Source organism: Labrus mixtus, chromosome 7 (genome assembly GCF_963584025.1).
Source record: "Labrus mixtus chromosome 7, fLabMix1.1, whole genome shotgun sequence".
Lineage (NCBI taxonomy): Eukaryota > Metazoa > Chordata > Actinopteri > Labriformes > Labridae > Labrus > Labrus mixtus.
Window position 1 is genome coordinate 350,937 of NC_083618.1, and position 26,977 is coordinate 377,913.

General features: G+C 38.9%; 1 protein-coding gene across 1 annotated transcript in view; it reads left to right on the forward strand.

Moving 5' to 3' along the window:
* Positions 1 to 26,977, forward strand: part of tex264a (testis expressed 264, ER-phagy receptor a) — a 62,421-nt gene that overhangs the window by 29,632 nt on the left and 5,812 nt on the right. The window contains exon 3 of the mRNA XM_061041906.1: positions 25,462 to 25,633. Coding sequence (XP_060897889.1) covers positions 25,462 to 25,633 — 172 coding nt within the window. The remainder of the gene's footprint in view (positions 1 to 25,461; positions 25,634 to 26,977) is intronic.

Consider the following 26,977-nt stretch of genomic DNA (forward strand, 5'->3'; position numbering starts at 1 on the left):
ACATGACACCATATGATACAATAACACATGATGTGATACAACAAAAATAAAATACAACATAATTCGATGCAAAACGATAGAATATGATGCGATACGATAGGATACGATACAATGTGAAGCGAAAAAATGAAAAGTGAAAAATAATGATATGATGCGATGTGATGTGATATGATCTACTTTTTTCTTTGGAATAATCTTGTCTTGAAGTATCAGCAAGCGTGAGAATGAGCTTCAGCCAGCAGCAGTTTAGAGTCTCTATCAAACTGAATGACTTTATTTATTTATTTATTTACCTCTTAGACATTTGGGTATGAGTTTGAAACTTCATGAACTTCCCTGTTTTCAAAGGGGCAGCATGAGTTCTCATGCTCAGCTCGTCAGTGTAACCAGTGTAATTTTTCCATTTGACGTCAATGCACTCAAGTTTCTCAACTAGCACAGGTTCAAGGAGAGTGGTATTTATTTGAATGCCCTTGTTAATAGAATTTGATTAAGTTTGAATGAAATAGGTACAAACTGTAGTTCCATCCATGGTTGAAGCAGAAGCAGCATTGCATTCATACCGTCTTTATTAGGAATGCACCAACGCTCAGTACATACAGATACTTAGGCTTTGAGAATTGACGGACATCGAGTACTGATGCCACTGTGTTGAAGGAACTGAGATCATATTTTGATGTAAAAGGCACTCCAGGCTTGACTTAAATATGGCTTCTCTTACTTTGTAAAAGTAGCTATTGAACTTGTTAACCAAGTAAGCATGAAATACTTCCAAACAGCAGAAACTTTGACTGCCTCATACAGAGGTGCTCTCTCCTTCTTCCTTTAAGCTTAAAGGCTGCTGCTGACATAAACAGCAGTATTGCACCACATGTAGAATTGAACTGATCAGCCCAGACTTACTGTACTTATACCCAATCAGTTTGCATCAGACCAATATCAGACTCAAACTGGACAGATATCAGACTGATCCGTGTCAGGGTTGGATTTGTTAAATTATTCAACTGTATTCATGACAGCAATTCAGGCACAGACTGATCTCATAGCACATCTGTAAACTGTCTCACCCTGCCCTGAAATCACGTGAGAACACCTTTCTTCATCACACCATAATGACCTCAATAATGACTGTGAATGATCAATACTGGAATATTGTTACAAATCATTTGAGTTATTTTATCACTGAATTTTGATAAGGTGTCGCTTATAGTCAGTTATGGTGACACAGAATAAATCCATTATGAGTTGTTTGTTTCTTTAACTCCACTGTTATTTGAATGTTCCTCTCATAGCTTAAATCTTTGGTTTCACAGTGAATATGAATCAAATCAAATCTTAAAATACACCAAGAACGGCGTTTGGCAGGAATAAGCCCAAGGATCACATCCAATTAATATGTAAAGAAGAGCGCCAATAAAGATAATCACAATCAATTCTGTGACACTGACATTAAATCATCTAGCTGTGGGAAATGGTGCGCGAGAGGGGAGAGCTTTCTATCTGAGGGGCACATGTGATATTTAGCATTCAACATGCCACAGGTTATGGATCAGTAGTCTAAGTCATACACCTCCCCACACCCTCTGCCCTCCTCCCTCTTGGATCTCCTCTTACTATTTCAACCGCTGTTATTGGCTGGATTCCTCCTCCCATGTCCACTCTTAATTTCCTTGTTTGTCTGCAGGGGCTGAAAGCATCAGGAGGACAGGTTAATGTTACAGCCAGAGAAAGTTAAAGCGTGATCTGAACAGCCCCGCGAGCGTGCACAGAGCCCAGTGATTAAACTTATTGTTATTATATCCGGTCCAGCACCTATAAGGGTAAAACAAGCATCCCAAAAACCTGTAGGCTGCGCGTTCGATATTTAGGATGCTGATGATAACTACAATATGCTTAAAATGACTTCTTCTGATGCCATATTTTGGCAGCAGTGTAATGAGAAATGAACGGGGTGTGGGCATTTTACAGTTGATCAAATGTTTAAGACAAACGTCTGACCGTAGGTCGCTCACAAATGGGGACTGAGTGCTTGTTGCTGTGTGTACTCGGGTGAAGACAGCTAACAGGGTGATTCAATTTATTAATGCCATTCATGAAGCTGTCACTCAGAGGGACGAGGCAGAGCTGGGCCGGGTGTGAAATAACACAACAGTCTTCATGGCGCTGAACGGTTTACTGAGCAGCATGGCAGGAGCTGATGGGATGCATCCGAGTGCAATGAAGAATACCGCATGAGCAGAGGAGTGAAGGCTGTGTTCTGCAATGTAGACTTCTAGACGGTTAGACATCAGCCTCCTCCTCTCCGTTATAATGTGTCTATTTATTTATGGCTTCCTATATGTCAATCAATCAATCAATTTTTATTTGTATAGCATCAACTCATAACAAGTGTTATCTCGAGACACTTTACAAGAAGCAGGTAAAAGACCTTACTCATTGTTATGTTACAAAAAGCAGGTAAAAGACCTTACTTATTGTTATGTTACAAGAAGCAGGTAAAAGACCTTACTCATTGTTATGTTACAAAAAGCAGGTAAAAGACCTTACTTATGTGTGACCTTTGGTATGTAACTCACATACTGAGTTCAGGCCTGAAGAAACACTTTACAGCAGGACACCAGTGAGCTGTGTTTCACTCACAGTGAAGACACAATGAGAACATGAGACACAGGTATACTATACTAATAAAACAGCTTGGACTAAAAATGGGCTTTTTCAAGTCTGCCTTCAAAGACAACATATCTTCATGTATTTTATAAGTGTTATTCGCTGTTGTAATGTGTCATCCTGTTGATAATAGCCCTGAAGAGATTATTCTCCATGTAAAAGGGACAGGTGAGAGAATGTCTTTTTCTTTGCTAAGTTCAGGAATTTCAGTCCTCTAGCCTATTGTCTCACTTGTGGACATAAATACTGTAAATTCAAGAATTTCAGTGCCCCATTTTGCTATTTTTTAAGCTGTTAGAAACACGTAGGACTGTTTAAATGGTAAATGGACTTGAGCTTATAAAGCGCTTTTCTAGTCTTCTGACTACTCAAAGTGCTTTTTACACTGCAGGTCACACCTACACATTCACACACTGATGGTAGTGATCGCTGTGTAGTATCATCCATCAGAAGTAACTAATCCATTCATACACCACCACTGAAGCAGAGGGAGCAATTCAGGGTTAAGTGTCTTGCCCAAGGACACATCGGACATGTTGCCCAGCTGGGGATCAAACCCTCGACCTTCCGGTTGAGAGGCGACGACTCTACCAACATGGAAAGCAAGCCTTCCAGAAATGCTAATACCTGCTAAGGTTTGGATGGGCTAGGTCAAACTAGTATGAAGATTCAGGGTTTTCTGAACTTTCTGGGCAGAATGTGGTCAGACTCTACGGACTGCATGTAACCCTGGTTGATATCTGATAGTTGCTCTCTGACAATGCTTTGTCCTACATCTTGTATTAACTTGTACTGAGAGACAATGTCCTGAGTTACTTACTGGAATTTGGTAACGTAGATGCAGAAAATGAGTTAGTTAAATGTGCATATAGATTTTGAACAAAAGTTGTTAATTTATCTCGCGTCAAATGAAGCGGTTGAGTTGCGGAATAGCCTTTTAAAAAAACTTGTTTTGAATACAGTATATTCAATTATCAGTATTGTTTATTATGTAATATGTTTGTTTTCCACACATCATTATGCTTTATGAGGCAGAAACCATTGAAGTGATAATATCAGACATAGAATTGCGGCTGTGTGTACTTGTGGTGTGCTGCTTTTGAACATGTCTACTAATTGGAGAGGCTGTGTGCTAAAAATAGGATTTTCTTGGAACCTTTGCACATTGAGTGGGAAGTCAAATTTGTCTCAGATATGTTTCTCACATTGTGTGTGTTTGTATGCTTGTGTGTGCATGCGTTGGTGTGTGTGCGTGTGTGTGTGAGATGGTACGTGTGTTATATCCTTTGTCACTTCAGTTTTAATCATGCAATGATCTGCAATCCCGGATGCTCCCTGTTTGCTGTACATTAATATGGTGACATAACGGCGTCGCTCAGAACCATCCTCGGTGCCTTCATACATCTCCCTCCTGTCACCAGCACAGCCGCAGCTATATGAGCAATACTTTCATATAGATCCTCAGTCCCCCGAGACTCGTTGGCAGCTTATTGTTCTCCATATTTTCTTGTCTGGGTGACTTTTTTCATATTCAGCTGAAAATGAAGATAAATTGTTTCTCGTTTTTATGTGGAGGATAAGGAACAAATTTACATTTTCTTCTTTCCATGACTCTTGCATATATGCTCATTTTCCATGTTTCCCTGCCTTTGGGTAACTGGCCAGTTTGTTTCCTGTTTACTTTACTGGATGTAGTGTAATGATGTCGCGATCTAAATGAGCAATTTTCCTCGGGGCTTACACTGAGGTTTAACATGTTCAAATCATATTGCTTGGTGATTTAACATCTCTTTTATAACAAGTGCGTCATCAGATTGAGCTACAAATTTAAACCTAAAAATGCAACAAGATACATATTTTGCAACAGTTGGATTTGGTTTTATTAACCTATTTTTTGTGGCACGCATGAGAATTTACTGCAATTTCATTTCTAGACAGTTTTTTTTTGTGTGCAAATTTTATTTTTTAAATTTTATTTTTAAAAGCCATCAGCCTTCGTTGTGAATCATCTCTGAAATGTTTCATCATCTTGCTGACGTTTAACAGAATAATCGTCTTTCACAAATCTCATTAAAATGATGAAGCTGACTCTGGGGTAAACCTTTTTTTGAGACATGGAGGATGAAAAAACATTAGCCTAAAAAGTCAGATGCTTCCAAGTTTCTTTTAATATATGAATACATCTGGATCTAAATGTGGACCAGTCATGAAAATGATCAAGGTTAGGGATCTGCTCTTTGACAGAGGAACTACATTTTGAAACCGATTCAACAAACATTTGTCAACATATCGACCTAAACTTGTGTTTTCATTTAGAGCTGTGTCTTGAAGTAGAAGGAAAAACCTATATTTTTAAAATGGTGAACATTAGTTGAGATTAGTTAGTTAATTATGTCTGTAAATGATGAACTATCATCACTTTTGTCACAATTCTTGCATGACGCCCACATTTCTGTTGAGTTCTTCTGATAAACAGTATTGGTATTGGCCTCTGATACATCCTAAAAGATGGTGTGTGCCAATCCAATACCATAACCTGTTGACTCCAGAAATTCAGCTGTTTTTAGGAACATTTTGGTACGACAATAACAAACAATGGTGTGTTGTACATCAATAATACATATATTTTTGTTATCACATTAAAATCTAAGGCTAATTGGTGTTGGCCAATACTCATGGTTGGTTATCTTGACCGCTAATGGGAAAAATAAATTGGTATTTGTACATAAGGAGAACTTTGGTATGAAAGTTAGACACATCTTTACTGTAATAAGATGGGTTTTATTTCTTATTTTGTTGGGAATATTGGATATACTGTGTACTGTTGAGAATGTTTGGAATATTCTAAATTTGAAGGGTGATTGTATCGATGACAACATATTTATTGAAGGAAGGTTAAGCTGCTTGTTTTCATTCACATGTTTTTGAGCTTTTCCCCAATTTAATGGTAATAATTTCGTTAATAGATCTTAATATGATCTTTTTGGTATATGCTTTCTAGTCCTCTAGTCTATTTTAAAACGATGAATAGAATATTGGGATCAGCATAAGGGTTTAGGTGATTTCTGCCTCCTTAAAACCATTGATAAAATGATCATGGGCCTAACATGTGGATATGAAAGACTTATAAACCAAAACCATAACGCGTAAACATTCCAATAACATCCAGTATCAGTACTGGCATGTCTTCTTCTTCTTTACTTCTTCTCTTTTTGCTCTTTTGAGAAAACTCATGTGCTTCAAAAGACAGTCTGCAGCCACTCCACACTCCCCCCACGTATTCTGCAATCCCTGAGATTATCAAAGTATCCGGTCTCCATGGAAAACACAGAGGGGGGATCTTTGGCAGAGACGGTTGCCCCGGCAACATGCTCAGTTAAGTCAGCTGCCCAGAGTGGAGGTAAAACACAACCGACTAAACCCACATCACTGGAAGTTGGCAGACAGTTGAAAGGATAGATCGCCTACCTGTCTCAGCCCAGCAAGGACACCAGGGGAAAGAAATGTGTAGAATCCTCCAGAACGAGATCTGATTTAATTGAAAGACCAATACTGAAACATCTTTGTTCTACTCACTCTTAACACTGTTACTTTCTGTAGTATTGCACCATTCGGCCTATAAAGGTTATTTATCTTAAAGTCTCTCCTCATTACCTCTGCTTTATTCTGACTATAGAAAGTCTAAAGTGATGGATATATTGACAGATCCCCAAATGTGTAGCTCCCACTACTGACTGGCTCCAGTATAGGTCATAAAGCCTATCTGCTCGTTATTAAAAGGCAAACTATGAAATCAGAACACAAGTCAAGTAATTCTTTCTCAAAAATCTTATCATTACGTTAGTTCTTATCATAAAGATGTATCTCCAAGTGTTTTTATTAGTTATTTCATGCTTTAAAAAGGGGATGTGATGCCATTGTACTTATTTTGACAAACCTAGTATTCATGTATTTAGCAACTGAGGGGTGAATAGGAGCAAGTTCTGTATGCATGTTCCGTACGAAGCAATCCACCAAGGTCCAATGCGTTTCTCAATTACTTTGTTTGTGATGGTCTATTTATTCTCAGTCCATGATTCAGGATTCCAATAATCCACATATATATATTGTACCATAGATCCAACAGAACATAAAAAACGGATTAGTGACAGTTTGCATTCATACACACACCAAGCCAAGGCTCCACTTGATGTTCTATGTCGATACTACATGCATATAAATCATCAAACACTTTTACCCAAGGTCTCAGGCAGAAATAAAATACTAATCAAATAAAGCACTCATTTTGGCTTCATCAGCCATGATTGACTGCGCTGTTGACAAATGTGGTTTTGGGTGGTGCTGTGGACACCAGATTAGCAATAGGACATGTATTGAAAACCAACTCGCAAGACACTGAACCTTATATAACCATGTGACCATGCTCTCAAAGTGACTTTATATCTCATGTTATATTCACTGTTACAAACACACACACACACACATACCAGCCCAGTCCATGTGTAAAAAGAACCCGTGAAGTGTTGACACAAAAACAAACGTTACTTCAGATTCAGTCTCTCAGGTGTCTGCGTCCTCGTGTCTCCCTCGTGGCGTCTCTTCGACTCAAAACCAATTTCCTCCGGCTCCTCCGCAGGTGCTGCTAATGAAGGTTACAGAGACAGAGCCACCACACCCCCCCCTCAGGTGTGACATCAGTACTGACCCTGCTTCTCCTCCTACCAACCACGCCTACCGCTAAAGACACTGAAGTGAATCCTCCTAACGCATTATCATAACATTGCTACATAAAGTTCCCAACAGTCCATAAGTAGCCATCACATTAAGAGACATTCACACACTGATAGATTTGCCTTCATGAACAGTGTCTTGCCCACTCCAACATGTCGACACCAGGAGCTGGGAGTGAACGGCCAACCTTTCAATTGAAAGATGACCCACTCTTTTATTATTGAACTGCAGCTTCCCATGCAGTGTACTAGTGCTTTATTGACATTTTCTCCTTTGACGCAGGGAGTTTTCTTCGCTTGGTCACTTACACCTGAATTGAAATTTGCAGATTTAGTTGTTGATACCATTACTGGTATTGGTATGGATACCAGTTTGGATATTGGAGCATATCCATCTATAATAATGTTATAGTATTGGATTTATCATTAAGTATCTACCTCTGATTCTTTCTATAATTCAGTATATCGTATCCTCTCAGCTGGTTTAAGGTGCATTATCACATGACGTACAGCAACAACAGTGTGCGGATAGCAGAGTGTGTGATATTTATTAAAGCAAGAAAAATGGTATTGACCAATACTCAAGTTAGTTATCACTGGGAAAAAACTAATTTTATCAAAACCAACAGACATACACTTGTTTTGATTGAGCATTCTGAGCTACTCTCATCCACACAATGTTGTGTCATGGGTTTTAAGTGGAAAGCTGCTGAGCTCTTCGGTTTCCTTCACCTTCCTGTAGAGCGTCTTTAAGGAAGACTGTCAGGTTAGTGACATGTGTCCCCCAAAGAAGCAGCCAGTGATGACATTTCCATCAGCTGTGCTCCTGTCAGTACAAAAATCATGAAAACTGAACCTGACAAGCTGTAAGTTATTCCTGCGACCACAGTTTTGTCTGTATCACTGTTTCTGTTTCTGACTGAGTAGACTATATCAGGATGATATATTACCGGAAAGGGCCTTGTCTGCTTGTGCCAAAGGCTTCATGCACTTTAAACTCAGCCCATTCTGTCAGTTTGAGAAAATCTATCGATTCACAGTATGGAGTCGCATCAAAATTCTTGGAGACTAAATAATGCATGTGTAATTCATGTGGTTTGACAGTTTGTCAAGAGTTGACCAGAGCAGAAGTATTCTACTCTTTCTTGACTGATACCAACTATGATGCTGACATAGACCTTCCTCTCCTGAGGGGAACCTGTGATCCAATTAGTTTTCTGTTGACAGGTTGGGAATGTGAACATTGAAACACCTGAAAATATTACAGGTACAAAATGAAAATGTCAGCCATATCAGATGCACTTAAGAGACAATTGTGGTAGTTCTGCTGGGTGCTTGTGTTAGTAGATTTACTCTACTTCAGAAAATGCTGAGTATTGTTAAATGTTGAAGTAATGCAGCATTAACAAAATACAAATAATAATAATAAAATACAGGGCACTGGAATAAATCACTGGAATAAAACAGAGTCCTTTCAAATGTAATAAAAAAAGGGCTCACTAAGCCCAAAGCAAACCCAGTATCAAAAATGTAACTTTAAAAATGTAATAGAGCTTTATGAGTCTAAAGAGTGACGCACATTTGTACCTCAGGGACAATCCATAATGAGTATCTATCAGAGGCACATTGACAGTTGCAGATACACTGTAGACTGACAGACATAGTGATAGAAAGCAGTGAAACGGACTAATGGAGGGGTTTCAGATGACCATTTCCTTACCTTTCTTAATAGTAATTTAGACTCAGTGGGGTGTGGCAGAGTAAATGAGCTGTAGGAAGGCAGGTGAGTCAGACTTATGTGTCTTTAAGATCGAGCTGTTTGAAAAGTATAGTATGAATAAAGTACAGGAGTGACGACAAACATTGAGGTTCTTTGTAATGTGAATGTTTAAATGTTACTTATATGTCATGTCCCAGGCCAAATATAGATTCAAATAATTATTAATATAACTTGATCATTATCATTATTAACTTAGTTAAAGCTCAGATTAATCCACATTCAAATTTAAACTTAACTTGAATGATCAGATATATTCAATGCCTACAGTAAAGACTGTTTGATATATGATTGAGAGCTGTACTCAGCTTTAAAAAAAAACCCTGATAGAAGCTTCCAGCAACAATTCATTGCATTACCTGTTGACAATGAAATTACATTCACAATTTGTGTATGATCAATTAATAAGTTAGTTTTTAAATAAATGGAAAATGTTCTGATTTAAACCTCATATTTCAATTTCTGTGACATTATTCCTCTACCACAGTCATTTTAGAGTTTATGAATCGCTCGACCACTATATATATATATTATATTACTTTATATATATATATATTATATTACTTTATATATATATATATTATATTACTTTATATATATATATATATATATATAATATTTATATTACACTATATTACTATATTATATTATAGAATATTACTATATTCTGATATTTTACGGACCAAACAACTGATATAAACTAATTGTCAGACGAAAGTTAAAATCCAATAAATTGACAACAATAATTGTAGTAATTAGTTGCAGTCCTGAAGAAAAGAGTTTATCAGCGACTGCGTGCCTTTTTGTTTCTAACTTGTCACTTAAAACAATCAAAGGAAATTGGCCCAATGTCAAGCCGTACGCTTAGTCCCAAACTTAGTAATTGAGTTCAGCATTTTAAATTGTTTATTTCAGATGATAAATTATAAAATGTATTTTCAATTCGGAGGTGAAAGAGCAGTTCTGAATATGCAAGTCCTGGAGGCGAAATGGACCATATTGTGAGACAGCTAAATTAAGAACAACTCATGCAAAGCTTAAAAACTAATTAAAATTGCACCATAGAAACCAGTGCCAATCCAGAACTCACAATATAAACATGTTGTTAAACTATAAATCTTGTGAATCAGACTTGCATTGTTATTTCAGGAATCTCACAAAGGGAGTCGGCTTGTGCAGAACAGAAACTAACTTCCTCTGTAATTTTCATTTAAGAATTTGGCATAAATATTTGGCTTGCATAGTACATACAGCAAACAAACTTTAAAGTCTTATGAAATGTAAGAAATCATATTTAATCCCATGCAGTTGAACTCAGAGTGAAGTTTGCCTTTCCTGGATGTTTTAGAGGCAGAATGCAAGTGAGTGAAGTTGGCAGGAGAAGAGGAAAGGACTCAGGAGATGTGAATCTAAACGCTGCCAGGTTCACATGTGTATGGAGCCAGCCGGTCAGCCCTAATGAATGATCAAACAACATGAGAGAATGTTTTTCTTCCCTGATTTTTGTACTGGTGTTTCTACACTCATCACCAGCCCACTGGTCGAACAGCCCACCCAGAACTCCCACTCCTCCAGATGGCCTGTCTGCCTCCGATTGCCAATATCTGTGAGGGCATTTTTCTGAGTACTGAAATAACTGAAGTCAACAGGAACATTAGATAACTTAAAAAGTATCTACCTACCTTCAAATGACAAAATAACTGTAGTTATTTTAAAGAGCGGGTTTACTAACTTCGCCTCTTCAACAGATGGTGTTTTGAATGCGAGGTTATGCGGCAAAAGAGACAAAAAACAACAACATAGTGTGTTTCTCCCAGCTCTCCGTGGGAGTCCCTGCTCTCATGGGTTTACTTAATCAAACAGCAGCAGACATGGATTTACAAAGTCTTGAAAATATCATTTTCTATCTCTGAGACACACGTGTGATTGTTTTTCAACACAAAACATTTTAAAAGCGTAATAGATCAATTGAGGCTTCTTCTTTTGATTGGTGCAATATCTTCAGCGTCTCATATCACCATGTACTGTCGCTTTTCTAAACCCAAGGGTCACTTTCTGCTATTTTCAAAAATCTATATTAAGATTTATATTCGTCTTCTTCTTTATCTACAAATCAGTGATTTCTGTATTCTTTACATTCCTGCTCCATTCTTTGGTGCAGGTTTCTCATTCACTGCACCCATAATAAACAGTCATTAGAAAAGGAACAGGCGCTTCTGTCAGCAGAAGGGATTGTTAATTGTAAACATTAGGCTGCCGTAGTGCCATGCTGACAGAGCTCTAATAGAGGGTGGCCTTTGGTTTAAAAATGCCTCTTGCCTTGAGGACAGCAGCAGGGCTTCAGCGATTTTAACCCGGACCCCACAGCGGCTCTTGTCTTGTAGCTGACAGTGGATCAGCCCTCTCTGTGTTTTTTCTTGCGTCTTTGGGGGTTGTAGGCGTGGAGCTGAATCAAATTGTTATCTTTGGTTCCTCTTAAAAACATGCCATTAGTCAGAGGATCAGCTCCAATATCCTGTTTTCTCTTCAACTCACGCTGATTGTGGCCATGGATGAGAAGTTTTTTGTATCCTATTGATCACAGCTTTGTAGACTCATGCAGTTTATGTGGGCTAATTGAAATACTCAAACAGAATTAAACTCTTATTAGCCACCCTATCATGCAATAATTAGATGGCAATGATATGTGGATAGCAGAGATTCGCTCGTACTTATAGTTTAGTCGGATAAAATCTGTTAAAATGTATAGCTGGTTATAAATGCAATTAATTAAAAAAAAGAGTTATACCTAACATATTTGTGATGTTAAATGTTGTCTGTCCTTGATTATGTTGTAGAGAACAAGCTTTATAGTCTTAACTGAATATTGTAAAAAAACAAACATTGGCAGGTCTTGTGGCTTGACTCTCAGGACTGACAGGTTGATGTCTGTCAGCTTTTTTACAACTACTCCCGATGAGAAATGACCCATGTGACTTTGGTTATCCCCCATATTTCTTCTGGTTCTACTTCAGATTTGACACGTTGGGTTTTTAAACATTGGAGGGATTGCCATGAAATGCTGCAAAGTTTTTAATGTTACCTCATTTGATTTTTCATTCAATGCCATTATCATGTTTAATTTGGTTCCTTACTTTGCTTACAACCACATAACTCAAAATGAACATTAGACTTGACTCACACAGTTGGCTCAAACAAAATGAAACATCTCACTTCTCCTGCACTAGATAGGATGCACTTTCCAATGAAAGGGATGATACAGTATATCCAGCATTAGGACATGAGGGAAGGTTTTGGGGTCTTTGTGTTCTGCTTTGGGGCTTTTTGATCGCCGACATGCCCAGCCGTAAATAAATGGGAAAGGGAGGAATCGTAAAAAAGAAAAAGAGGAAGAGAAGACTTTTCTGTCTTGACACAATTAGTTCTAGTAGTTACCCCTCTGTGTGGCAAGGCTTTTAAAGAAGCAGACTGTCACATTGAAATCTACAGGATATTATTGTCAATCCTGCTAAAGGAGTCAAGGTTACCAAAGATACCAAATATGTCAGATGTATCGTAGAGAAATGTGTGTGGGCTTCAAAATATGATTTTGTTAGAGCTGCTAGAATAAAACATTGCATCAAATTAAAAAAAGTCTAAATTAACCAGTTAGTGTGGATTTTTTTTATTTCACTTTAATGCAAATAAATAGAAAATTTGAAGCGGAAAAACAAAGCGTTCAAGGCACTAATTTTTAGTTGTATTCATATCAGTTGCTTGTGTGCACTGTGACCACATGTGTGCTTCTAGCTGGTGTTTGCCCTCTTCCTGTGTGAATGCCAAGGATGGTACCCATGGTTTATTCATGGAGAGGTGGTAGAATGCCTGATGAGGTCTTTGTGAAGGACAATAGATGAAGTGAAGACTGGTCAACAAGATTCTGTTTCTCTTCTAGATGATACATTTCCATGTGTGGGAGAATTTGAATCACTAATTACATCTTTTCAATTCAGTGCAGGTCTTTTGCACATGTTTTTGTCATAAGTTGCCCTGCTTGTCCTCTCATAATTCAGCTGAATCTTGTGAAACACATGCCAGAACTCATTAGTGCGACATTAATCAAACCTTTTTTAATTGTTGGACAGCATACCCACTTTTTTTAGCTGCTTTTCTCAGTTTTGAATTATGTCAGGAAAAGATGTACCAAAATGAATTGGCTTTGCATGTTTTCTTAGATGCCACAGCGTCATAGACACATTCCTACTGATCTGCTCTTGGTTTTGGGTCTTTGTAAGATTAATTATAGCACTGAAGCTCTCAACCAAATGCCACTTCCTTAAAACTGAGCCCTCTTCGCTCGACAGGTCAGAAATGTTTCACTAATAAAAATGTCTTGGTCCCTCTAAATGCCTCCAGGTTTGCTGGTGCAAAGAAACTGTAGCGGTGTGACGATTCTTAATACGGTATTAAACGGCATATATCCTGTATTTAATATGCTCTGTGTTTGAGGAAGCCTGCCGGAGAAATTAATACATAGTCCCGTCTCTCTGTCCACATCCCCTCCCTCTAATTGTATCTCATTAGAATGGAGATGTGAATATCTTGAACATTAGACTCTTAGATTAAGATCTCATTTAGAGGAGGGAATCTGTCAGCCTGTTATTCATATTCATGTATTTCCATATCCTCCTTTCTGTGCAATGGTTCAATGAATCCTGAAACATTAACGGCTAGGAATAATTGACCACAAGCCTCTCCAATGGTTTCTTTAATGGCCTCGTGCTTTCTGTTGAAATCCATTTTCAGAGTGAAATCTCACAGCTGCTGCAAGTATGCCCTTTTCTGTTTTAGTCTTAAGTTAAAGCCTTAAAGGCATATTAAGTTTCCTCCTCCATGACTTTATTTAAAGCTCTGAAGGAACAACACAGCTAACTCAGTGTGTTTGGATGCACTCAAGTAATCCTGTGATTATTATTTTCTGTAGTAACCTCATTTCAGGAACATCATGTAAATTAGAACCCAAAATACTTTGAAGAGGATTAAGAGAAACCCGGTTATCCTGGCTTTATATTTACATATAACCTGGATTCAGGCTGTTTTTTTATTTTTAAAGTGCATTTTTTAGGACAAAGACTTAAGCGATGGAAAGTATTACTGTGATGAGAATGTGAAAAAAAGACAGGAAGCTCATTACTCTTAGTGCTGAGTTGAAAATAACTGCATCTGAAGTTTGACTAAAACAGAATCCCAAGATTCAAATACATACACTGTTCAGCTTTGTCAAATGATCAAATATAAGCTTTGTATTACTAATGGACTTAAAATATATAAGTCTGGTTTCAACACACAGGCACTATGTAAACCTTAAACAGAAAGGCAATCCTAATATTTCCAATTTAACATGCTCACAATGTCAACATTGTGTTGTTAAACTGGTAGGCTTGTATTTATTTTCCTCTTTCCTCTTTTCTCTTAATATTCGTTTATTGGCATTAAGTACCAAATGAACCCAAGTTGACAGATAGATTGTTTGTTTTGAGGGTCAAGAGATTGAAAGTGAAGTGATCACAGAAGCGTTTAGAATTTATCTCCAGGTTGTTAAGACATAAAATGAACTCCATTGTGTGGTTTCAGTAAAAGCTATGAGAATGTTCTTAAGGATACCTCTTGTGTTAGACATGAATGCAAAAGAAATAAACAACTTTTTTTTAAATGTGCCTGAACATCAGCTATTGATGTTTAAATGTTTCACAGGTTTTGTGTAAAATTGGACCATGCTGAAGGTGAAAAGTTACACATTTGAATAGGCTCCATAACTTTCATGGATATCCATCCACAATCAGATAAATGAAAAATCACTGGGAATCATCCCTTCAATTTTAGAGATATTTAAGTCAGGATTAAACAGTTGAAACCGCTATTTACAGTCCAGCAATTCTATCCACCAAGCCATCCAACAAGCTTGGCCTGAAATATGTCACTGAGGGAAGTTTCTTATCTGGCTTCTTGTGTTTAGAGAAAATAAGCTTTTTGGAGTCCAAGTTAATGTTGGCAGTAATACTCCCTAAAAGTGATTTTAATGCACATATGATGCAGTAAAACAACGTATCTACAGTCTATAGTTTGACCATTAATTGACCTTTTTTTCCCATTTCCTCTTGCACCTCTTAAAGCTCTCTGGTGGAAAAGACGCTAAAGGAAGGGTGGTGGTTGTGGGGGTGGGAGCTTTATAATCCACAGCTAGGAGAGTAGCCACTCTTATTGCCTCTCACCCCTCTCTAGCGTACCAGATCAATTGTGGAGGAGCTCTGGAGACCACATCAGCTGCTGACAGAGTCACTATGCTTGTAGCTCATCCAGTGATTCTTCTTATTGATTGCACGGGTGCATGTGGAGGTTGCAACAAACCCTTCACCCTGCCATCCACTCTTCCAGCCCCACAGTCTTGCCAATGCCAATTTCAGTCTTCATATCCGAGCTACCTCCATCTTTGCACACTTCTTCCACCAGGGCATGCATGAGAGATGGAGGAGGTCTGGGCTTGCTGAGACAGATGCAGAAAATAGACCCACTGCAGGCACAATGACAATACACTCTTCTGGGGAAGTGCGACCTTAAGAGACAGTCTGAATTGGACACCTCCACAGAGGTGTTAAGTAGAGTTTGTGTCTCTTCCCACAGAGAGGAAGGGGATGAGGAGGTTATGGAGGGGGTTAGGAGGGTGTACTAGGTGGCTGTAATAGTGTACCGGGAGAGAAAAGACCAGGGGAGAGGGAGGGAACTCAAGAGACTGTCACCAATTGTCACCTTGAGTCGCCCAGCTTCTGTATTAATTTTCATTTTGGTGTGCCTGGGGTCTGAGGTGAGAAATCATCCATCTTCAAATAGAAGTGTAAGTATGAGTGTGTCCATACAATTGTGTGTGTCCTGTACGTACCCACTGTGATGAAGTGGCTAACACTCATAGCTATGGGCCAAGGGCTTTCTCCTTGTTGCCGTAGGCTACAAGCTAGTTGGAGTGTTTCACAGTGAATACAGGGCCGAATGAACATTCTGCCCCGAGGGTGGAGGTGTTCTGTCACTGAACAGATTTTTCCATCTCAGGATCAGGAGTTTCTTTGATTGATGGTGAGTGTCTTCATTCACCTGTAGATGCCCTTGTAAATATCATCAAACTTCCCCCCCCCCCCAAGTATTGCATATGTTCACTCAATCTGCATCATTGACCTCTTCTCTAATGGGATGATTTCCTGTACTAGGAAGGATTTTAAACAATACAAGTTGGTTACAAGCTTCTCTACATGAGTGCCATAACAGCCAAAACCTTCACTCAAAAACAATAGCAGCTCTGAATTCAAGTTGTCTGAAAAGTTGTTTTTGGCTTGCCTCTTTATTGCTATGCTAGCTCATGGGTTACTTTATTGCTGTGAAGCATCGAGAGCAGATTTAAAACCCCTTACAGTATTTACAGAGGTGCAGTTAATACAACTCCTGGTCAATTTGTGACCTTTGACGTCAACATACAATCGATGAAGACTGAACACAGGCTGGGCTTACTTTAGGCAGAGCAGTGAACAAATGGAGGGGAAGGAGAGTAGTGGAAAGTCAGGAAATAATTTGTCGAGTTGTTGCTCCTTTAATGTTGGTTAATGGGACATTTAAAGAGGCAGCAGCGATTCAGCGCCGTCAGGATCCAATTCATTCTCACCAGCCCAACCTTTCCACCTTGTCTTTTAAATCAAATGCATGCTCAGTTTTCTTATTATTATCTCCTATAAATCCTCCATTGTTGAGGCTCAAAGAATCCCAGGGGTTGTGATAAAGTGCTGCCCGCCTTGCCTCTTTCTATTTAAGTTTGTGATTTTTCTGAATATCCCAGAATACCTTCCAATGTCTCCAAGGGAACACCACAGGCCATTGAGAGCCCAGCTGAGTTTTATATGTTGGCACAGAGAGTAAGGAACAGGAGTGAAAGTTAAATCAGGATGGTGCATTTCTGGTGGAAGCAAATGATCATTAGCCTTTTAACTGACAAAGATCTCCAGTTTCTGATGATCATTAACCGTCAGTTTAAAAATGATTTTATAATATTTCTGTCTTTGATTCCTGCATTAATGGTTTATGAACAATTTAAAATAGTGGCTTTTCTTTAGTTTCAGAAAAACACCACCAAGCAATACAGTGTATATCTGAAAACACCTAAAAAAAAAGCATCATAAAAATGTTTCCTTTTTTACATGGACGCAAGTTAGACTTTTAGATTTTTGCTGTGGTTTTCTTCTCTTTTTAGTCTTATTGCCTCTTGAGAGGGAGATTCTCCATTGTCTCCTATTTTTTCTCCTGGCCATCAGCCAGACGAGCCTCTGAGCTGAAAACAGACACTGAGAGCTGAAACAAAACAAGTGAAGGGACTTAGTAAATCCAACTCTGTTTCATGTTGTTTAGGGCTGCAATTAAGGATTATTTTAAAACCAATGAATTAGTCAGTTATATTAAAGGTTAAAGCTCCTGTGAGGTGTCAGACTGCATGCTGTAGATATTATAATAATAATAATTTATACTTTTTTGATCCTGCAAGGGGGAATTTGGTTTTACACTCTGTCTAGTGAACATGCTACACAAACATAGGCTGAAATACAAACACATGCACAAACAGGATCCTATGGACATGCACTAATGGAGAGGTCTCAGAGTGAGGGGGCTGCCCACAGTGGGCGCTTCTGATCTAGTGAGGGGGTTGGGTGCCTTGCTCAAGGGCACCTCGGCAGTGCTCAGGCACCTCTCCAGCTACCAGGCCAATTTCCGGACTTGGTCCTTGAACCGGCGACTCTCCGATTCCAAACCCAAGTCCCTACAGACTGAGCTACTGCCTTTGTTAACATTTTCCTCTTCAGAGGTTCTCAGAGTGATCATTAGACTGGTGCTGACTGCTTTGTCCACTGGGAACTCCAAAACCAATGCAAATCAAAAGTTCTTAACGATAGCTTTAATTGATTGTGGGTTTTTTTGTGCAGTTTTGCGATTTTATATCTTTACAAAAATGTAAACAGCCTGACAAAACACACAAAACAACTGATTATCAAATTGTTTATTATTGTAACTTTGCAGTTGTCTGTTTGCTCCTCTTATCAGTATATCTATAGAATGTTAGCATCCTCACACAGCAGCTGCCAGAGGTCACAGACATTGCAAACCCCCCCCATGAGACCCTCCCCTATATCTGTCTGTATCTGCAACCCTCATCAACCCACCTTCCACAAACACACTCACTACGCCTTTTTCCAGAAAGCCATCCTAATCATTCAAGAATAAGTCCAAATGACTAGATACATCACCATGTAATGAACCAGCCAATTAAATAAAGAGCCTTTAGCAGCACTAATTAGCTCCTTAAATTGTTTGCTTTTGAGGGCATAAATCCTATTAGGACTCCCTAAGAGTTGAACATAGTCCACACATAACAGTTTACCCTTGTGGTCTCCCCCCCAACTTACAGTAATATATTGCCAGATTGTTCAATCTGTTAAAATGCTGTTTGAATTATATTGTTTTTGAAACTATGGAGCTCATTTTGATTGTTAAATGAACAGTTACACTGTTCCTTAGAGGCTTCTTGGCGAGCAGTCCTAATAAAACTGTGATACTTTTTATTGATTTTTTTGGGAAGATTACTGCTTATATTTTCCAATGATGGAAAAAAAGGTTAACTACAGAGTAGCACCCTGGGGATGCAGAAGCTTGAGTGTTTTGGTCACGACAAGGGCACACCAGCAGAATATATTCTTGAACCTGTGTCCTCTGATCTGTGAAAAGACCGTTTCACCGCTGGCTGTGTCACTACACTACACATTTACTTGCTTTATTATGTACCTTTTTAAACTCCTTCTGAGATCCTGTTCATACTAAGCTGTTTCTGTCCTTTCATTGAGACAGAACTGAACTCTCCAAGGATAAAGGCCAGATGTCACTTTTATCACTTGTTGCTTAGTGAGCATGAAAGTGAAGGTGGTAACATCAATTACATGTCAAGGAAATGTTTTTTCAGGTCTGTTACAATGACAATAAAGATCTATCTATCTATCTATCTATCTATCTATCTATCTATCTATCTATCTATCTATCTATCTATCTATCTATCTATCTATCTATCTATCTATCTATCTATCTATCTATCTATCTATCTATCTATCTATCTATCTATCTATCCATCCATCCATCCATCCATCCATCCATCCATCTGTAAGAGTAGCGACAAATATAACTGATGATTCCCTTCCTTTCATTTAAATAGACATCTAAATAATTCTCTTCAATTCAATTACAAAAACCTTCTCAATCCTTCTAAGGGCATTGGTTTGGAGCAGCTCGTAAAGGACATAAAAAACAGAAAGCCATACAAACACAAGTGAGTTATAGATAAGAGCTGAATCATAAAAGATAAATATTAATTAGGTTATTAATTAGGTATTAACAGTATAGCCAAGTACATTTAAAAAAATAAATAATAATAAAATCAAGTGGTCATGGTTTTATTATCACAAGCTCACATGTATTGTATATGTATCACATTTTGTCCTCTAAAGTCTACGTCCTCTTATTACTCGAATCGGGACACTTTGACACTTTCAGAAGACGTAACCTCATAAAGAAGTGTAATCAGAGGGTGAACGTTTCTTGGTTTCAGTGAAAACTTGTTTACCATAAGTGCTTGATTGTATGTTAAAGTAAAAAGTGGAGGTGTGTCGCTGGAGGATATTGGAGGCTTTAGTTTGGCGTTTTGGTTTCCTGCTGGTACTCAAGAGCCAAATCTATTGGATAATCACATTTCTTAACCCTTCATTTCTGAGTAGGAATTTCAGTTTCTGTAGTTGCATCATCATAGGTTTTCTGTCATTAAAAATCAGTACATGCATGATCATTTATTCTCAATCACGTTTTCAGCCAGTTTAAGTATAACATGTTAAAAGGACTGCGAGGTCATTCATTTTTTAAGAGCGAGGTTGCGCACCACAGAGAGCACGGCCCATGACCCATTTAGTACAAGCATTATGAGTGGGAGGAGGAGGCAATGGTCTGTGGAATAAACTGCTTTAGCGAGGCAGATACAAAGTTTGGATAGAATAAGTGTGACTGTCTGTGATGATCATCAATGTTGAGTGTGCTCTGAGGCAGCAGGGCGGAACGAGCTTGCCTGTATCTGTGTGTCCTACAGGAAAGCACATTTCAATCCCAGCAGCTCCTCCACACAGACACAGGTTAAGTGGATGCATGTTGACTTCATGATAGACTTTAGGGAAGTATTTGAAATCCAATTAGACAGCAGACATGCAGGCTGAGAGCAGAAAAGGGCACAGAGAGGAAATAGAACATCTTGCTCACCATATAATTAAAACATTCAAGCCAGGATCGAGTTTCTATAATAATGGGACAGCCAATCTATCGGCTATTTCTTTATTAATTTCCCTGGTGAGAGGAAGTATGGATTAGTGATCAGGGAAATGTAGCTACTTTGAAAAGAAGACACCTTGATGGTCCTCTTATCATTGCTTAATAATAAATGCTTAGTTTCTTTTTTGTTTTCGTGTCAACTAAGACATTGGTCCCCAACCTGGGGTCCGGGCCCCTTAGGGGCGGCGCCTAAGATCTCAGGAGGGGCGCGAGGCTCTGTCCACTCTGAGGTTGTCAAAATTAGATTTGCACAAATTAAACAAAATCATTTAGTGCAGCTTTTCTTAGATACAAGTAGGGGGGGCTCCAAGGAAAAAAACGTTGGGAGCAACTGAGCTATACAAGACAACAGTGACTGCTCTGGGTGTCGAACTTTCTGCTCACAAACAGCAAAAGTGCTGCTAACAATATCATCATAAATTTGCAGTAATATCTGGGAAAAATGTGTTTCACTTACAGAGGGAAAAAAATAAGGTGTCTCACTGTATTGTGAAATTACAACTTTTACTAGCAGAGTCCATGAAGGAAGCAGAAGATGCCGATGTTACATCAAACAATGCTTTGTATTCTGTCAGAAGAAACTCAACACAGCCTGAAGCATTTATTATCTCTACATACCCTACAAATGCACATCATACTGTATTAAAAATACTTGTAATAAGTGAGAAGTCATAGAACTCTTTACAATAACATTTATTTCAGTCTCTTCACCCTTCTGCAATCATCGTCTGTACTCGTCTGATGGACGATATACGCCACTGACGTGAATTTCTCCGTAATTCCGGTCACAACAGAGGTTACCGTATCCATCTAAAAAGACAAGTTCATCATCATTAGAATACTGATGATGTCATTATATAACGTTCTGCCTGTTAATTGTCATCCACACCAGTCTGCTGATAAATAATGAATCAATACATCGCAGACATCAATCAATCAATCAATCAATCAACTTTTATTTGTATAGCGTCAACTCATAACAAGTGTTATCTCGAGACACTTTACAAGAAGCAGGTAAAATACCTTACTCATTGTCTGTTAACATTACAAAAGAGCAGGTAAAAGACCTTACTCATTGTTATGTTACAAAAAGCAGGTAAAGGACCTTACTCATTGTTATGTTATAAAAAGCAGGTAAAGGACCTTACTCATTGTTATGTTATAAAAAGCAGGTAAAGGACCTTACTCATTGTTATGTTACAAAAAGCAGGTAAAGGACCTTACTTATTGCTATGTTACAAAGATCCGGCCTATCCATCATGAGCACTTTAGCAAAGCAGCAAAAGTTACAGTGGTAAGAAAAAACTGCCTTATTAAAAGGCAGAAATCTTCGGCCGGATCCCCGGCTCATGACGAAACAGTCTTCACAGGCCTAGACTGCGCCGTCACATGGCATTATACATCAAAAGTATTACGAACGGAAACCAGAACACTTCACATAGTTTACTCCCCCTGTGTACACATTTCACATTTCTATTACATTAGTTTTTATAAGCTGTGGAGTCATCCTCTGAGTTAGTTAAACATACAGCTTTGAAATATTTTTAGCAGCTTCACTTTTTTCAGACCTTGTACCTACCTTCATGTCTTTTATCAGTCCGTGGTTGGTGGTAGATTTAGGCAGCTGTAGCTACCTAGCTAAATGTATAATAATGCTAATGCACTGTTCAGTTTCAGCAAGTGCTAAGTGATTGGATGAAACTATTCTGGTTAAGCTTTGACGAGGTCTTACTAAAAGAAATCACACACAAAGACAGACGTATTGTTCAGGACAGGAGAGTGTGAAGGAAAAGGTGTAAATTCAAAAAAATGTTTTTTCCAGAAGTAATGTATAATAAATGACTTTACTGTTGCCTTTGGAAAAGCTATTACATTTATGAAATTAATAATTCTATGATTAGGTAGTTAATGTGTTTAATACAGGCCCTCTCCCTTAAGTGAAGGTTTTTTGAGAAAAATGAATGTTGCAGATAAATTCTGTTTTAAAGAAAGACATAATTAAAAGACTCTTTATCATTATCTTCACTGTCTGTAGTTTTTAATAAGCATAGACTGATACAGAGAAAAAGACAAGTTTCTTCAGGAAAGTGGAAACAGTATTTGGAGATGCTTGAAGGCTTGTGACACTAAAAGGCTATCTCAAAATGTTTACTGGATAGTCAGCACAAGCTCAGTTGATGTCAGAATGTACTAATTTCTTCTGCCAAAATGCAAGATTTAAAGTTCGTAGAAAATGGTATTTCCTAAACTGAAGGCAACAATCCATAGATACAGCAGAGCAAGGTGTCATACTGTCACAAAGTCCTGAATATACACAGATAATAAGAGATGATTTCATGATGAGTTCCTCCTCTCTGGCTGATGTTGAGATGTCGTCTCTGGTTGAAATAAAAACCTGCATTTCCCCCCTGACTATTTTAACAAGGTAAATGTTAGCATCAGAATTGCACACATTGGTACGCATCTTTCTCAAAAGCTGTTTTTCCCTTTATCTGTGACAGTATCCCTTGGAGACATGTATGTGTGTGCTTACAGTATAGTGAACTGTCTCTGTCTCTATTTCCAGCTCATTATCGGAGCAGGTTCAAGGAGATGGGTACTTATTTGCATAGGCAGCCCGGGGCTGGAACCCCTGTGTGCAGCAGCCAGGTGATTCATGCCATCTACTATGGTCTTATTTTGCACAGGATTAGATTAACTCCAATCAATCAGCCTAGATCACCCTGACCCGCAGGAAAAATTAGCATGCATGAAAGGATATGAAGGGAGTCCCAAAAGAGATTCTTAACTGAAAACAGTGACAAAAAAAGTACCATCCATACATACAACCATCCATACATACATCCATGCATCCATCCATGCATCCATACCTACATCCATGCATCCACCATCCATACATACATCCATACATGCATCCATCCATCCACCTACTCACCTATCCATCCATCCATCCATCCATCTATACATACATACATCCATGCATCCATCCACCCACCCCTCTATCCATCCATCCATCCATTCAGACATGCATCCATCCATCCATCCATCCATCCATTCAGACATGCATCCATCCACCCACCCCTCTATCCATCCATCCATCCATTCAGACATGCATCCATGCATCCATCCATCCATCCATCCACCCACCCACCTATCCACCCACCTATCCATCCATACATCCATCCACCCACCTATCCATCCATCCATCCACCCACCCACCCACCCATCTATCCATCCATCCATCCATACATACATGCATCCATCAATCCATCCATCCATCCATCTATCCACCCACCTATCCATCCACACATCCATCCACCCACCCACCCATCTATCCATCCATACATCCATCCACCCACCCACCCATCTATCCATCCATCCATCCACCCATCCATACATACATCCATACATCTATACATCATGCATCCATCCACCCACCCACCCATCTATCCATACATCCATACATACATGCATCCATCCATACATCCATACATCTATACATTATGCATCCATCCACCCACCCATCTACCCATCCATCCATACATACATACATCCACCCACCCACCCATCTATCCATCCATCCATCCATACAACTCAGACTTCCCTCTCCACAGTGTTTTCCAGCTCCTCCTGGGGGATTCCGCCAGCTCTTCCATGATAACTATATGAAAGCATAGAGGGGGAAAAAGTATGCAAGGCTAATGTTCTCTTTGGAGAAAATGTGGTCTAATATTTATAAAGTCTTTACTTTTTGTACCAACCACAATTAAGACACATAGATTCTGCTATGCAATTTTAATGGCATCACATGGTAGGGCATATTTACATTAATGTGTCAAGTACATAGTGTTGTGTCAGCAAATGAAAACCTTTTAAAAATACATATCCAATATTTTCTACTTGTGTGAAGTATTCTTGCCTGTCTGACAACCTCACCGTTATCTACGCCGTCCATATTTTCATTCCCATCACTCTGCCCTGATACATGACAGCATTCACTACAGCAAAATGCTTATGCATGAACATTTAGAAAAAAATAAAGTTCTGTGGCATTTATGAGGGTGAAACATTCAAGGCTCCATCTTTAATTTGGTGCCCAGCGCAGCACAACTGTCTTTACTGTACTGTGCGAGCGCCCACATTGTGTGAGACGCAAATGTGGAAAATTCCATTTGTGTGCCAATGGCCAACCAAAAGCTTGTCCAAAGACAAATCAAGCACACTTTGCATCTGTTGAAAGACTGCATAATTTAGATAGTTGGATGCTCCTGCATTGGTGGGTTCACACAGCGTGTACACTCTGCTTATAAAACACAGGGACCTGACAGTAATATACAGCTTGAGGCTTAAACATCACCACGTGGCATTGTGAGATCCTTTCGGTGATGTCAGTACACACTGCTACTATTCTCCCATGCCTCCTTTTGTTGGACTCCTCCCACAGAAGGGTTGGGCTTTAAACACCAGCACGATCACCACTTCCTGACTCTAAAACTTCCTGTTTCCACCACTGAAATGACTTTGCTTAAGGGGAATATACACCTGGCTTGAGTTCATTCCTCAGGACACTAGTGACTGACTGAGAAATGTAATATAAGCACTTGTGCTTTACTTTACACACACTTTGAATGCCATTTAAGAAAAGTTATCTAGGACACACTCAAGATGCACTGTTAACTATTCCTGAGCTACTTGGACCTGAAAAGTCTGAGAAGCCACGTTGTCCACCAGCTTTTATTCTGACTTTTTCCTTTGAGGGTTTTTGTGCATCACTATAGTGAACATAGGGAGTAACTGAAGAAACAATGCATCCATTTCTTTATCATCTAAGTGTCCTCTTTGTCTCTCTTGTTTTCACAGGAGAGGAAACTGAGTGCATTCCCCACTATAGAGATCTGTGGTTCAGATGTCATCAACTACATGGTTCCTCTGTCTCGCCAGACAGACTTCTTTGTACCAGAAATGAAGGAGGACGTTAAAACAGACGTTAAAGAAGAGGACTCCGATGAGGATAGGGGAACTGATATTACAGGTAATACTATTATTGGGTTTGATGTATCCTGAAGTGTCATAACAATTTGCTAAAAATCCTGACACAATCGCAGGTCTGCAATATTCCACAGCTGTGGCAGCAATAATTATATCTAAAGATACCTCAAAGAAGGTTTTCAAATCCACAACATTACAGATAAATGCTTGGAATTAGCCAAATCATGGCTAGTTCAACTGAACATCTGGCTTGTTTAAGATGTTCTGATCCAAAATGTGAGCTTTTTGGGTTTTGACATTTGACATGTAAGTATAATTTGTTTTGATACATTATGTGAATTAATGTAAACAAATGTGATGAATGTAGCTCTTGGCGACTTTCATTTTAGTAGCCATCTGACAAAAAAAGGCTTGAAAGCCCTAGTCTAGACGGGGCAGCTGTGGCTCACAACTTGAAGAGGGTCAGGAGTCGATACTCAGCAACTGCAGACACATGTCAAAGTGTTCTCGGGCACTGAACTCTGTGTCAGCAGCATGTGAGTGTGTATGAATGGCAAAGTGAACACTGATGGACACTTTTCATTCTCTGCCATAAAAGAGCTTTGAGTAGTCAGGAGGCAAGTGCTATACAAGCTCAAGTCCATTTTAGCATTTAGACTCAGCTTTCAGAGCAAATAAAAGAAAAGAAAATCTCTCCCAAATAACATGACTTCAAATACTCCAAGAAACCCCACGTTGTTTTACTTCAAAACAAAGTAAGAAAAAACAGTTTCATCTCATAATGAGATGAAAACTGTAAGGATCAAACAAAGGATCAAACAAAATATTTAGTTTAGTCTGCCACTGAACTGACCCACAGCCTGTCCTTGATCACTGAAGACATCTGATATACGAGATGTGTAATTGTTATGTCACTGCAAGTATGTGTCTTAAAACACAATGTCCTCTCTGCCGCCATTATTCTTTCAAAGCTGCTGGACCTGTAAGCTGGACCTGTGGCAGTATTGACTTTGTCATTATACAAACCACCAGAAAAAGAAAGTGGTGACAGGTTGATGGGACAGAGTGGGTGGTGCTCTCTGCCTTGAGCTTAGATTCTGCTGTATCTTTTGTAAACATAACTTAAACGCAGAGGATGAATCAGGAAGAAGGTCTTATATCATGATCTCCATTTGAACGGGGCCTGGCATTTTTAGATGGGCTCGCCTTGCGCTTTTAAAGACAAGTAAAGGGAAGCGTCTAATCGTCAACTGCAGGGACACAGCAGACACTTTGTTGAACTGAGAGTCGAGGCTTTTCACACATTTTAAAGGCTTTATATGTGATTTTTCTGATCCAGCAGATGATTAGATGCTTGAGCACCAGCATGAAACCAAAACAACTCGCA